Source organism: Fukomys damarensis, unplaced genomic scaffold, assembly GCF_012274545.1.
Source record: "Fukomys damarensis isolate Sample0158 unplaced genomic scaffold, DMR_v1.0_HiC HiC_scaffold_38, whole genome shotgun sequence".
Lineage (NCBI taxonomy): Eukaryota > Metazoa > Chordata > Mammalia > Rodentia > Bathyergidae > Fukomys > Fukomys damarensis.
Genome location: NW_022900950.1, coordinates 17,837,132 through 17,851,635, shown reverse-complemented (window position 1 = coordinate 17,851,635; position 14,504 = coordinate 17,837,132). Strand labels below are relative to the sequence as shown.

The window sequence follows — 14,504 nt, the reverse complement described above, 5'->3', positions numbered from 1 at the left end:
AGGTATCAACTCCACACAAGGAGTAGAAACATTATGTACTGCAAACATGTACCACCCCCAAGAAAGGGTATCAAGAGATGGTAGAAGAAAGAACTAAAATGTCTTCTGTACATGAACCAGTTCCACAGAAGGGATTCAAATGCTGTGTACTCAAAAACATATACTAATAAATTTAAAAAATTTAAAAAATAATTTGAAAATTGTACATTTATAAGTACAACTTCAAGGTCAACTTATGACAATTGGGATTGATACACACAGATCTTGGTTACCTAGGTGCATATAGAACGGACAGGAAAACTGTGGTGTTTAGCACACACAGTAGTGTGTACAGGAAGCTCAAGAATAGTGCTTCCACACTTAGGAGGAAAAAAAGACTCCTGGAAGTCATCCAGTAGTGAAATTAAAACAACATAGGTAAGAACAGCATGTCAAATGAAAGTGGGAAGAGCCAAATGGAGAATCTACTTAAGTCTTGCCAATATGAAAGAGACATAGCCCAGTTAATACAATGGACTTCCACAAAAATGAAAGTTTCAGTTGATAGCACACAGGAAATCCAAAGGATTGCTTTGTAGTCCTACTGGATGTCACAGGTTACTATAGTTCAGTGGCACTGCTTACCAAGAGTCAATGCTTTAATCATCTGCTCAAAATGTTTTCAGTTTATAACTTAGCTATCTATTAGATTAGTTAAAAAGGAAAGGGCTGTGATAACTTCCTCACTCGGAGGGATCTGGTCTGTATGCTAACACTGACTTGGGCAGCAAAGATGTGGGTCAGTTCCTGGCTTTGCCTCTAACAATGGTAACTGCAGCAATTGCACATTTACCCGAACAAGATTGGTCCTGAAAGGTTATGGTCAAGATGAGATAGAGAAAATTCTCCTTAAGTGGGCAGCTTCTTCCCTTTGCTACTTTGGTATAAGAGGCCCTTCAGGATCATAAAAGTATCTGCTTCTAGCTATATCACCTAGGATCAAAGACACTGTGGCAGAGCTGTAAGGACTGACGCTGTCCGCGGAGACACAATGTACTTTCATATACATTGTCCTTACTTACTGCTCTTCTAAGGTAGAACGGGCAATTAGTCAATTAACACACATTCACTTCTATTGTTTGTATAATACATGTTTGTTATATTCTGATAGCCTAACTTTCTAATCACCATACTTGGGTCAGCTGGGGTTCTTTTTCTGTTGTTTCAACAACTTGTGTCTAAGGATCATTAAAAGGCACAGGGTAAAATGCTCAGTTTAAGTCCTTATTTCTTTTATACCTACTTCTAAGTGAAGAAAGGGTTAAACTAAAAATGGGATTAAAAAACTTAAGTAAAGCTGGGGAAAAAACAAGGATGCTAAAGTAATTACATTTTTGTAACTAAAGAACTTTTCTGGATACAGGCAGAATACATGCCAGTGCATTGTTTAATTCTCTTAAGAATTTTCAAAAATAAAAGGAAGATTTTTTTTTTTAGAATACTGTTACTTATTGTTTATTAGATTTTCAATTTATGTTAGGTTTTAAATAGAGATAACCGATCAGACACATGACAAAGCAATCTTGGTAATTGGTGGATGGTGCAGGCACCTGTGCTCTTGGGGCTGTAAACGTTTTTATTCAGTTGACAGAAAACTAGAATTGAAATCAGTTGCTGAATTTCAACCAATTTCAATGAATTACTTGACCCATAAGCTATGTTTCTCAATGCAGCTGCCAGAAATTTATTTTCCAAATGGGACAACAGATGGTTTTGAACAATATGCAATATAGCAATTTTTGGTTATTCCGGAATGTTTTTCTGTGCTAAAATTACAAACATAATAGACAAAATAATTTTCAGATTTTTGTGAAAGACTCTATTGCCATTTTCAAAGTGAAAAACAAAGTTAAAAATACTAGTGGTTTCTGAAGCATTATCTTTAGAAATTACTCTATTTGCTAGTTTTTATTTATCTAAAACCCTGCACGACAGAGTGTAACCTTGTCTGAATTTGAGCACTAATTTAATAACCCCTCAGTGCCTGTGGTACTTCAATATGTATCTTTCCAAGAGATGATTTCCAACACCCAGCACACATTTAGCTGAAAACTATTGACTTCTAGAAGGAATAGACAAATGGGCCCAATTAAATCTGAGTGAATGATACTTTGAAGTTGAATGCCTCTGTAAACAATTGAGAAATCAAGCATGACTTCAGCTGCTATTGTGAGCACGTGTGATAAATATAGCAAATTCTATACGTTGCCAACCCCGAAAGATGTGTAACCTTTCAGATAACATCATCTGAAGATTCTTGCACTGTTCTTGGCAAATGACTCGCTTTTCTACTCTCCCGTCAACTGAGAATATCTCCAAGTCCTTCCTTTTTCTCACTGTCTTTCAGTGTCCTGTGATGGAGTAAGCTTGTATATAGTATCCCGGGTGGCAGTGTGACCTGTACAGGTCATCTGGCTTCTCCAGGAGTCAGCAGGCCTTCATGGCATAACTGTGCAGCTAACTTGAGGAAGTGTATGTAAGGGCGCAAAAGATATCTCACTTGGCAAGCTACAGTGACAATTACAATCTCAATATGTTCACACTTTCTATTCCTTATGTAGACCTTGTCTCTACCATTTTAAGAAAATGTAAAATAGAAGGATTGCAACACTATCTATGCCTCAAATTTTCATGTACATCAACTGAAGCAATCCCAACCAAGGCCAAGAACTCTGTGTACCTACCAATGTGCTTTTCTCTCATCATATGCTATGCAACAATGTGATGACAATTCAGCAACTGACCTTACTTGAACCCAGTTTCAGATAGCATGCCGTGAGCCATATGGTCAGAAATTAAACTCACACTACCCCTTGGTTACTGGTAACAAACTTCAAAGTCTTTGTTGCCATTATTTTCTCCATCTCCCCTGGAATGGAAAACTAAATTTAATTTTGAGCTTATGAAGAAGCAAAGATTATAAAAATTATTGGAGAAAAAAGATGAGAATAATATAATGTATTACAGAGTCAACATATGTTATTACTTGTTGTTTTGTATTAGCGGTGACTTTGTACTCTTGCGAGAAAAGAGATGATTAAATATTTTTATGAGTGTCCATGTAAATATTTACCACATTTAATTAAGTATCTAGGGGACTGCAAATAGTAGAAGCAGGTATCCTGGGGAAAGCAAATATATGTATTAAGTGAATATAGCTGTGCTTAGTACATTTTAAAAATAAGAGAATTACCGCTAAAGACTGGAGCTCTCTTGTTTCTTCCTCTGCTGCTGAAGCATGATATGACAGGACCTACAGGATAAGGCAAGGAGAAGCCCATATTACATAGGAGGGCATGAGCAAATGTGGACTAGAATTTCAAGGTTGGAATTCCACTAAACCTTCTTGAAGAGAGAAGTAAGCACCTCAGAATGTCAAATCTTTTCGTTGTTTTCAACAGAGTAAATATCTCAGCATGAGTTTCCATCTCTTGCTTCAGAAAACACAGTTATACTCCTTACTCTCAAAGACAACTCTTATAACTTTTATCCTGACAAATTGTTAATATAACAAACACATTAGTATTTATAAGTTCCCCCAAAATAACTATTGGCCCAAACCTGACCTAAAGTTTATTCTGAAAGATTTTTTTAATAGTGACTTTATTTTTGCTTGTATACAGAATCAGGGGAAAAAAAACCCATTTTATTAAATTGACATTTTAAAATTGATCTCCAGAAAGCAGTTTAGAAATGGCTATCAGGTGAGGCTTGTAACCATTTGCGAATTCATACGGAAGGACTTCGTGACTGGGATGTAATGTCATAGATGTAGAATCCCTCTATACTCATTCAAATCAAGAGCTTAGAAGAGTAGTGCCGGTCTGTACAGCCACCCATTAATAGTTCAGGACACTGAGGCTCAGGGACTTTCCTAACTCAAAGCTGACACCTAGAAAGAGTTGTGACAAGGAATTCCAGTACTCAGCTTTCAACTCCCAACCTGTAGACATTACCTTTGGAATGTCAGAAGTCAGGCTTACCACCTTCTAACTTAACATGTGAATCTTCGTTTCCATTTTCAAAAATGATCGATTCTAAGTAATAAGATGGTATTTGAGACATCCTTTTTTCTGCTAAGGAAGTAGCTGTAGTTTAAATATCAGATTTTTAAAATAAACATTGTAAAGTTCTATTTTAACAGACAATATTCACAGCCTCTCTGTAAGACTTACCAAATCAGAATGATCAGAAAGAGGGTTCCGTATGTCTGTAGCTACACAAAGAAATCACTCCTGCTTTTCCTTGATTTTCTTTTCTTTTTCTCATTTTAATCCTCTAAGAGTGCCTAGGGGCTTTTCTGTGTTTGCTGGTTTCTTGGTTTTTTAAAATGTGTGTTTAGAGGTGTCCTAATGGACAGATGAGGAGAGTCAGACAGTACAGGGAAGGGACAGACCACAGAAAAATTCAGCCTGAATGGATTACAAAAAGCAGTAGACTTCAGAGGGAATGGATTACAAAAGTCCAGGATGACTTTCTCCAGACAACGCAGAGGACTAAGCGGACAAGCAGTAGGAATTTTGGTTTGTCATATGACCCTTGACAAGCTCCTAAAATACTATGTCTTTGTTTCCTTAGCTCCTTAAATGAGGATAAAGATCTTCTTATGTAAATCACAGCAATTTTATCAAGGCTATAATGCTGGAACCAACCCACAGCATGAGCTGCGAGAAGAGAAAGTAAAAGCTGAGTGTCTTGCTGCAGACTTGGGAGCCTGTTAAACATCAGCCCACCTCTAATGTGACCATCTGCTTGGCCATGGCTCTCTCCACCGCTTCGTACATCTGTGTGTTCTGGATCCCCAAGCCACAAAAGATGACAAAAGCTTCCAGAAACTGTTCATCATTGCGGTTGAATGGCTTAACTTTACCAGAATTCTCCTCCATCTTATTAACAAGTTGGCAAACCCCTGCAATAATCCAAGAAATTAAGCAAATGTTAGTGTAAATTTTCACAACACTTCCTGGCTTTAACATGTACAAAGATTGTCTTATACCTTTCTTTTAGAAATGCCTACCATCTCTAGATAAGCAAATGGACCTCTCCAGAAATGTAAACTAGAAAAGTAAACTAAATTAATTTACATTAGAACTAGTTTCACTCAGTCCTCGAGGTACACTGTCTGTGTACAAAAAATCCTAGAGTACTATTTTCTTCCAGACTTTTAGATCAGTCGAGTCCCCAAAGACAATTTGTCCTCTGGAAACTAACTGAATTTTTGTACACTTGCCAGGAGAGCAATTTTGATGCACATCCTTTTTCTCACTGTCTTTCAGTGTCCTGTGATGGAGTAAGCTTGTATATAGTATTTTGGGTCACAAAGATTGCCTTTCCTTAATGACAAACTAGAAATTAAAACACAACAAAAAATACAATTACATAGAAAATAGAATGCATTCAATAGAAAACTCATACAGGCAGTCTTGATTTTCAAATATGCAGTTGGGTATTCAGAAGAATAGTATTTGTGGACAACTTTTGATACTGCAGATAAATGCAAATAAAAAGGACTATTCAGGAACAAAAATAGATCAAATCTTTAAAGAATGTCATAACCCTTCAAGTCTCTTAGAAAACCTCTCTTAGAAAACCAAGCATGTGGTCAGGTAAGAATGGAAGATTATGTCAATACTACAGTAAATCTTTGTTTTGAGCTGATTGTTCTGTAAGAATCTGAGACTCCATTAGGAAAGAGTCTGGTGATGCAGTCTACCTTTGGGTAAAATATATTGTTAGAGTCTTTGTCAATCTGCCTTTGAATATAAGGGACTTCTCCCATATATCTCCTGTGGCAGGTAGATGTGAACATCTATCTCTACTTTGCAAGTGAGGAAATTAGGTTCTCAGAAAGGTGTGTCATTTGCTCAAAGCCACTCAGTGTGGGTTTCAAATTCACCCCTCCAGCTCAGCCTGGCCATAAAGACTCTCTTTCTGCCATGTATACTATTGCCCAAAGAGCTCAGATGTATCTTGCTTGACCTCTGCTTTCCCACAGGCCTGTGCGACTGCTCACTACCCTGCTGCCTGCCTCTTCACAGTGAGCTGCTGGAGGCCTCCTGCCTTCCCTTCTCTCTGCCCTTAACATTCCACCTGGAGCACCATGGTGGATAAACATCTCTCTTTCTGGGCAGCAACTATCTTGGGCTTAGAATTTTTTTTTTTTTTTTTTAGTTCTACTTCCTTAGCTAGCAAAATACCTAGCAGGTAGCAGAAACTTAAAAAAATTTTTTTTTGAATTAATGAAAAAAATGCAGGGCTACAGCTCTGACCCAAATTACTTTCCCATCCCTTATTTTTCCTGGAGCACAAATGAATTTCATAGAGCCCGAAAATAAATGGTTACATAATAATTTCCTTTATCATCATGCTGTGCATTTTCTTCATTTTTAATTCTATAAATGATCTGGACTCTCCTTTTTGGCTCTTTTTTATTTGTCTGTTTACTTGAAAATGTTTACAGGCAATTCCTTCTGCACTAGTGCTGGAGGGACTATTTCTCTAACACTATCTCACTATCACGGAAACTTTCAAACAAGACAATGAATTTGGACACTGAAGTAAAACCCACACACTAAATTGCAGTCAACATTCATTATCTTAAAAACACATTATCTCTATATACGGTAAAAACAAAATGGTCACGTCCTCTAACCTTTGTGAATCCCCACATGATAAATATGGAACAGCTCTGGCCAGTCCCTGGAACAGATCTGCTCTGCAGTCCTGAGCTTTGTGCCCTTGTCCTTCCATCACAGAGGAATTGTCTTTCAGTTTCTGCTAAGTTATTGTCTATATGATGGCCCTTTTTTATAAACAAGATTTTTCTTCTATTAGTAAGAATTACACCAAGGAAAGTACAATGAAGAGGGGCTGAGATGTAGACATCAAGCAGTCTGCTAGGCTTCTGGCCTTGCTAAGTCTCCTGCACAGGGTTCAAATCTGCCTCAGACAAAATTCACTGAATGAATAAGTGAAGGGATGTCAACCTATACCTCTGGAACTGCTCACAAATCGTGTGCACAGAATGTTAAGTGTACAGATATCAAAAGTTTGCTGTAACAACTACAGCTCTGATCAGAACAGCTAGAATATTTTAGACTCTACCACGAGAGACAGAGAAATACTGACTCATAATTAAGCTCAAGAAAGAAAAGGGTACAGAAGACAACTCTTCCATCTAAGCAAATCATTTAATTTTCCTTTGCAACTGGAATGAACAACTACATTTATATAGCACTCATGATAATCCCACTGATTTCTCTACATCCTTCAGAAAATCAAATTCTATCAAACAAATGCCTACATTAAAAAAGTCATGAAGTTTTATAACAGACAAATGAGGTTCTTTGTTTGAGAAAATTCAGTTTGAGTACATTTACAGATAAGCTTTTACAACTATACCACTAACGATCTGAAAGGATGAATAATGAAATTTAAAACCAATAAAATGAGATGTCACACTTACTATTAAGCCATAAAATCCAAATCATTATATCATCATATATAAAACATAATTGTTAACAATAGAACCCAAAATAAAAAAAAAAAAACGCAGCCAAAACCAATTAATAAGTACAATCATAAATTAAAACAATATTCAAAACATATACTTCTTCACATTGTATTTATTTTTTGCTGTACTGGGATCTCACATTTTAATATTTTTGAAATAATTTATAATCCATAATTTGTCATAATTTATTGAAATATTTTCTCTTTTATTGGAGAGACATAAAATGGAAGCAATGAAATATAGTTTATTATATCAGAAACACAGTTATAGATTTAGGTCTGCATTTAGACTTCCTGTTCTCTTCCACCAACCTTGTCATGTCTTCTAGCATATATAACAGTCTTTTAGACTATTTTACTTTTATAACATCATTTTAATTTCTGATAGAGCCATTCTACACCCACCAACTGATTTCTGTTACATCTTCTAGATGTAAGTGTTGTAAATGTTATGAATGTCAATCAGACCTACCACCCTCTTATAAGTCTATGCATTAAAATTGACATAAATCTAGTCTGAGGAGAGATAATGTCGTAGAAAATAGATTCTAGTCACTCAAGAAATGTTATTTCACTTGTTAAGGTTTTCAAGTTACTTGGTACAATCACAGATTTTCTCATGCATATGCTATACATTTCTGGCCAAATTTATTCTTGTTACTTTGGTGAATAGGATTTTTTGACATTACTATTTTCTTTAACAATTTTTCTTGACATATATTCAAGTAATTTATCCTTTATAAATTTGAGAACTAGGCCCGTTTTAAAGTACTCTCATATTAGATTGCAACTATTTTATAAAATTTTACTCTTGGCTTTTGATTCCTTTTTTTTTTTTAAGAGAAAGCTCTTCAGATCTCAAGTGAGTTTCTTCCTTCCAATGACACCTTTTATTATATATTTCCAGTTTTAATGTATTGTGATCCAAGAAAGTGGCTGTCAATTTTACTTTTCAGAAACTATTTTGTGTTGTATGTATGTATGTCATCTGTAGTTTTAAATTTTGGATGGATATTTGAAAATAATTTGTATTATTAAAATTGTGATATGTAGAAGTCAATCGACAAATGGCAAATAAATCCATTAAATTCTCTATACTAGTCAATGATAATATTTCCTTATTTTTTTCCTATACTTAATAAGCTGTGAGAAATACATGAAAGGATTCACTATGACAATAGCTATAATTCTGTCCATTTCTTCTCATAATTTTTAATAGGTTTGGTTTTTACATGTCAATATTTATTAGGAGAATTCATGACAATTACTTTTTCCTCAGGAAGTTCTAACTTCAATCAAGGTAAAGTGACCCTTTACATTATTGTTTTTACTTTAAATTCTGTCATCCCTGTTTTTTCCATTTTGTGTCAGCTATGTTTTCAGAAATGGCATATTTTTCAGAAATTTCTCAATGTTTCAGGCCCAGTGTACAAATATTTCTTTGTTTTCTATTGCTACTATGAAGTTTTCCTATTTCCTTAACCAATTCAAGAAATTCTAAACTTTTGTTTATTTTTACCATGTAGGTTTTCACTTTTATAATTTTAAGCTATCACTTCTTGGATTTGTTTTCTTCCAATTATTACTGTTCTCTACAGTTTTATTTCCTGGCACTTACTAGAAGTATAATGTACAGTTCTTTCATGAGAAAAAAATGTGGGTGCTTTAATTAATACAAACAATGTGTACTGTGGAAAATAATGCATGATTTAATTATACTTACATTGCGAAAATCTTAGCAAATGTTTTGTAAGCTAATAAAAAGTGACATCTCTAGTGAAAAAAACTTTATATAAAGAACAGAACACTGTAGAAGTCATATGCAAATTTATATCTCAGAATATTTATGCCTTGGAATTATATTGTAACACATAGATGAGGTTACCTCTTGAAATACTTATCTAAAGGTTCACACTGAAGTAATTTACTAAGCAAAGCCAAAATAATTTATAGAGCAAAATAAGATGATATGGTTTGACAAGTAATTCAAAGATTTATTGAGGCTTAGGAAAAGCATCCTGTAGGCAGGCATGCACCCCACATTTTATTGCTTGAAATACTAAAAATATGGTGCTTTTGGAGCATGAGAATGATGCAGGAGCCTGGGCAATGCAGGACAAGTCAGGACTCAGAACAGGGATAAATGTCTCCAGTGTGCATTATCAGGTACTCCATCATAGAATACATTTCAGCTAATTTAGGTGGCTACAACGTTGCTAGGCAATATAATCCTAAGGGCTCACTATCATAGAAGTAGTCCTCTGTTGACTGAAATATCACCACATATGTGGTGCATGATTGTATAGAAGACTGACAAGATTCATTGTGGTAATCTAAAACACAGTATGTTTATGGTGTAGATGAGACAGAATTAGCATTGTTACCAGTTTAGAACACATAGTAACAAAAATAGATTTATTTCTCATACTTTTCTCTCATACTTCTCTGTCAAACACTGTATTATACCACAGCATAATTTTTACTTTTCTATACTTAGTTTACTAACAGGGAGATAGAAATATAAGCTACTTAAAGAGGAAATGTTCCAAACACATATGGGGGGATGGCTGAGAATGAGATTAATTTCTTCAAAATATGTCCTGAAACTGGTATGGAAAATAGGCATCGAAATTTCTGGTAAACATGATACAGGAAAAAGGCATTGTTAGCCTACTAAATAGAGGATATCAGTGGCTAAAACAAATGAATATTGAATGAGAGAAGTTTTCCTTGCTAGTGCTGGAAGCAAAGTGGTAGTGGAAACACTGTATTAGGCAGAGTACTGAGAAAACATTTGTTACTGTGAAACAATACCTCAGGGAATAAATCTGAGGATACAACAGGCTCCATGATGGTCTAATGTCTATAATTTCATCTAAATGTCAGTAATAAAAAATGAGGAGGAAGGAAAAGATTACAAAAGCCACACGGGCTTGTCTGTCTTTCTGCATGTAACTCTATGGGGATTCTATATTAGAATTACATAAGAATGGAATCTGGCCTGTGATATGTTAAAACAAATTATCCACAATCTTGATATTTTCCATGCTGCATCTGTGGGTATGTAAATATAGCCCAGAGTTGAAATTCTTACTTTTTTGTCATACTTGTAAAATAGCAAGGAACACTGGAAAATTTCCCTCTGATGTTTCACTAACATGAACTTTTCTGGTGCCACAAATGCATTCTGGAAGCCATTTTTTTCCTTTTGCAGAGAATTTGTCCTTTCAGAAAACAATATTTGGTCCTGGGATTTGGCTCGGTGGCACCAAGCCTGCCTTGCAAGCACAAGGTTCTGAGTTCAATCCCCAGTACAAAAAAAAAAAAAAAATTGACTGCATTGTCAAATAGAGTAACACAGAATAATACATTGAGACGAGTACGATTATTCCAATTTTTTTTTTTTGCTCATTTGTCTGAAACAGTTACAGGCTCATGGAATGTGAATTTTGAACAGATCAGAAAGGTTATTAGTTGCACAGAGAAGGGTAATGTGCCCGCAGCAATTATATGCCTAGTGAGAGAGTAAAGGAGATACCATGCTGTGAGTCCTATGTTCAGTCCAGTCCAGTCCTGTCTGCACTTCCTTGAGTTTGCCCATATTTACCTCATAAATACAATGATAAAAGAGCCTGTGTATAACTTTCCCCAATGATTACCCATTCCTTGTTATTATTCCAAAGAGACAGTATTGAGGACAGTTGAAGAGATGACTTCATGTGATAAGTTGCCATTCTATCTTCTTATGACAACTTACTAGTAAACATCACATGTCTTCTGTAGTTCAACTGCACATTTTTATTTAGTCAATTTGCATAAATATTTACATTTATATGAAAAAGTATTAAAAAATAGCATAATGTGTTTTGCCTTGATTCCCCCCCAGGAAATAAGATTTTATAACAAACAATAAGATTTTCCTCTGGTATCATACCAGAGCTTTTTCTTTTATTGGTTATTTTAGAGAGCTGATTGGTGATAATATTTAGAAGAGAGCTTCTGTTTTTCCTCTGGGCACTATAGAAAGGTACGGTGGACCACACAGTCTAGAAGAGTTGGCCTGCAAGCATCAAACAGGGTTACGATATGCAAATAACCACGCATGGTATCTGACCCTCAGCCTCGTAGGCTAAGAAACGAGATTGGTAGGCTGAAAACAGATCTATCTCTCTGGGGACTGACAGTAACTAAGTTGACAATGCTGACTTATAAAACCAGAACAGTATTAATGTACAACAAGAGTTGTTATCCCTAGAACAAGAGCATGTGCACCTGCAGCTCAAGGCCTTAAATTTAGTTCACTATAAGAAACTACTTCTAAGCAACAATACACTTGAAGTGTATGAATAATGCATTGTCTTCCCATGAGCTACCCTACATTGGAAAGAAAAACAATCAGAACAAGGGAAGTAAAGCTGGTATGCCTGAAAGAAGAACAAGGGATGGTGGATTCATGCAATGTTTAATGGCATTAAGCCAATGTATCCATCTCACAATAAGAATGTATATCAACACAGGGATTGGCATCATTGAAAAATTATTGGCTACAACCCGCTGCTTTGATATGTGCCCAAAAAATGGCTTGCAGTGTGGTCCGAATTCACAGTGCACACTGATAAAACTCTCTACATCTATCTCCACATTAAGCAAAAAGGTTTCCTCTCCCCGACAGAACCTGGATGAGCACTTTCAATGGCTGTAGGTTTTAAAAAGTTTCATGAATGATACCACTTGTTCTTTTCTCTGATTCTCTTCTTTAGTAAAAATCAGTCACATCTTCTCACCTAAAAATTATTCAGACCTTTTAAAGTAATTTTATATATCTAAGTGTTTCTCTGTGAGAGTTTCAATTATTTATTTATTTTTTTATTGGTGCAGGGATCGATCTCAGGACCTCATGCTTTCGAGGCAGGTGGTGGAACACTGAGCTAAATCCCCAGCCCTAAGGTTTCACTTTCAAAGTTTAATCTTTAGGGATTTTTTTTTTTTTGAAGCAGAGTCTTGCTATGTAGTTCAGGCCAGGCTTGAACTTACTATGTATCCCAGGATGGCCTTGAACTTGAGGTAATCCTACTGCCTCAATCTCCAGAGTGCTGGAACTACCAGTAGGTGTGTACCATGCGCCCAGAAAAAATGTAATCTTTAGAAGGCACTTATCTTTCCTTTACTTTCAAGTTCTTGGGAGAATATAAACGGGTTCGATTTATTTCACAATTACATATTTCCTGCCTTACAAATGTATCAATAATGGGAAACATTCTGGTACGTGTCTTTATATGCCCCCAAAGGCTCATGCCTAATACAATCCTAAACTCAAGGGTACTAGGATTGAGGACGTGAGTGCTACCCACCCTAAGTAACCTGCATAGGATAAAAGGGGCAGAAAGAGGCTGTTAAGGTCCCTTTCTACATTTCCTGTCTTCTATTGTCCTGATCCATTGACCCTCTGTCACCCTGCCTTGGAGCCAGCCAATTATGGACCAAACCCCCTACAAACAGTAAGCCAAAGAAACCCTTTCCCCTTTCATTTTGGGTGTCAGGTATTTTGTCTCAGCAATGAGAGAAAAGTGACTAAGATACATTCCATTTTTTAAGACTGTATTATTCCACCATTTCTGAAGTAAATGTTTTGCTCTAACCTGCATATAAGCATGTAAGATCTTGAGGGCAGCGATTTCTGCTTTGCTCATGGATTTATCCCAAGTGCCTAAAGCAGTGTAGTCAATATTTACTGAATGAATAATGAATATGACCTACAGTCTAAACCATGTATTTAAAAAAATAAAAAACCAGGAAGACTCTAAAGCACATTATCAACTTGGTATCACTTCATCTACTCAATTTCAACCTATCACTTTTACAAAATTCTTGTGAAATTGAATTATAATAGTTATATAAACACACAGTGCAAATGCAAAAATAATGTTCTAACAAATGTCAGCTGGCCTTTATCAACACAAAATTATGTCAAAATTCTTTTATCATTTTATTTTTACTCATACAAGTTATTCTTTAAATTTACACTTGAAAAAAATAAGTATTGCGGATATATTATTTTTAAGTAAGCACAGAGTATAGGTTAACAGAAAGGCTTTACCTATGACTTTATTCTTCTTTCCATTTTTTATAGGTGTACAAAGCAAACTTCTAATGCACTGCTGGCTTACATTTCCTGTGTTTTCATTCTAAACAAAAACAAACACAAAACAAAACAGCTAAAATGACAGCAATTGATTTGTCTAGATGCCATATTAACTATATGGCACATTTAAACTAATACAATCACTCCTTATTAGCTGGATTTAAAATAAGAGTACAGAAAAAAAATAAAAAAATAAAATAAAATAAGAGTACAGAAAATAACCAAATCCTAAGTTAGTTCACATAAACACATTAGAAAGCAATCAGCCTACTTTATTAAAAATAATATTCCAGATATCTTTTTATTTTAAACTTCTCAAGCAGCTCATAGTAATATCGTGAAAATACTTATTCAGTATCTACTATAACAGTGAAGTAGATACTTCTACTTAACAAAAATGGCAGAATCCCAAAGCATCAAGCCACCTAGGAAACTATTTACAACAAGCCCATTTTTTTTGGTAATACCACTGTGTCTATTGCCCACACTGGTAAAGTTGGAAAAAGGTGCCCTGATAAGCAAGTAGCAAAATCAAGCCAACTACTTCAAAGAGCAATGATTTTCTGAAATAAGATGAAAGAAAATACTATAATTCAATGTTTTCAGGATCTGAAGAAGACATCTTTGTTGCTTCACTGTGAGGAAAACAGCTAACCATTTTCTCACAGAGACAGTCACTATGGTAGATACATAAGTTCAAAACAAATGAAACCTAAGTTTTGTAGATAAAATTAAAAACTCCACCAATACTATTTAAGAACTGCCAATGGCATCAAGTAGGTAATAGTTAAATTATTTCACAACTGGTATA

General features: G+C 35.3%; 1 protein-coding gene across 3 annotated transcripts in view; it reads right to left on the bottom strand.

Moving 5' to 3' along the window:
• The window catches only part of Pde5a (phosphodiesterase 5A), a 118,604-nt gene that overhangs the window by 37,335 nt on the left and 66,765 nt on the right, over positions 1–14,504 (bottom strand). For all 3 annotated transcript variants that reach the window (XM_010610820.3, XM_010610836.3, XM_010610828.3), the window contains exons 9-11: positions 13,649–13,736; positions 4,773–4,948; positions 3,233–3,292 (exon numbers count right to left, since the gene is read on the bottom strand). In XM_010610820.3, the coding sequence (XP_010609122.1) occupies positions 3,233–3,292; positions 4,773–4,948; positions 13,649–13,736 (324 nt within the window). The remainder of the gene's footprint in view (positions 1–3,232; positions 3,293–4,772; positions 4,949–13,648; positions 13,737–14,504) is intronic.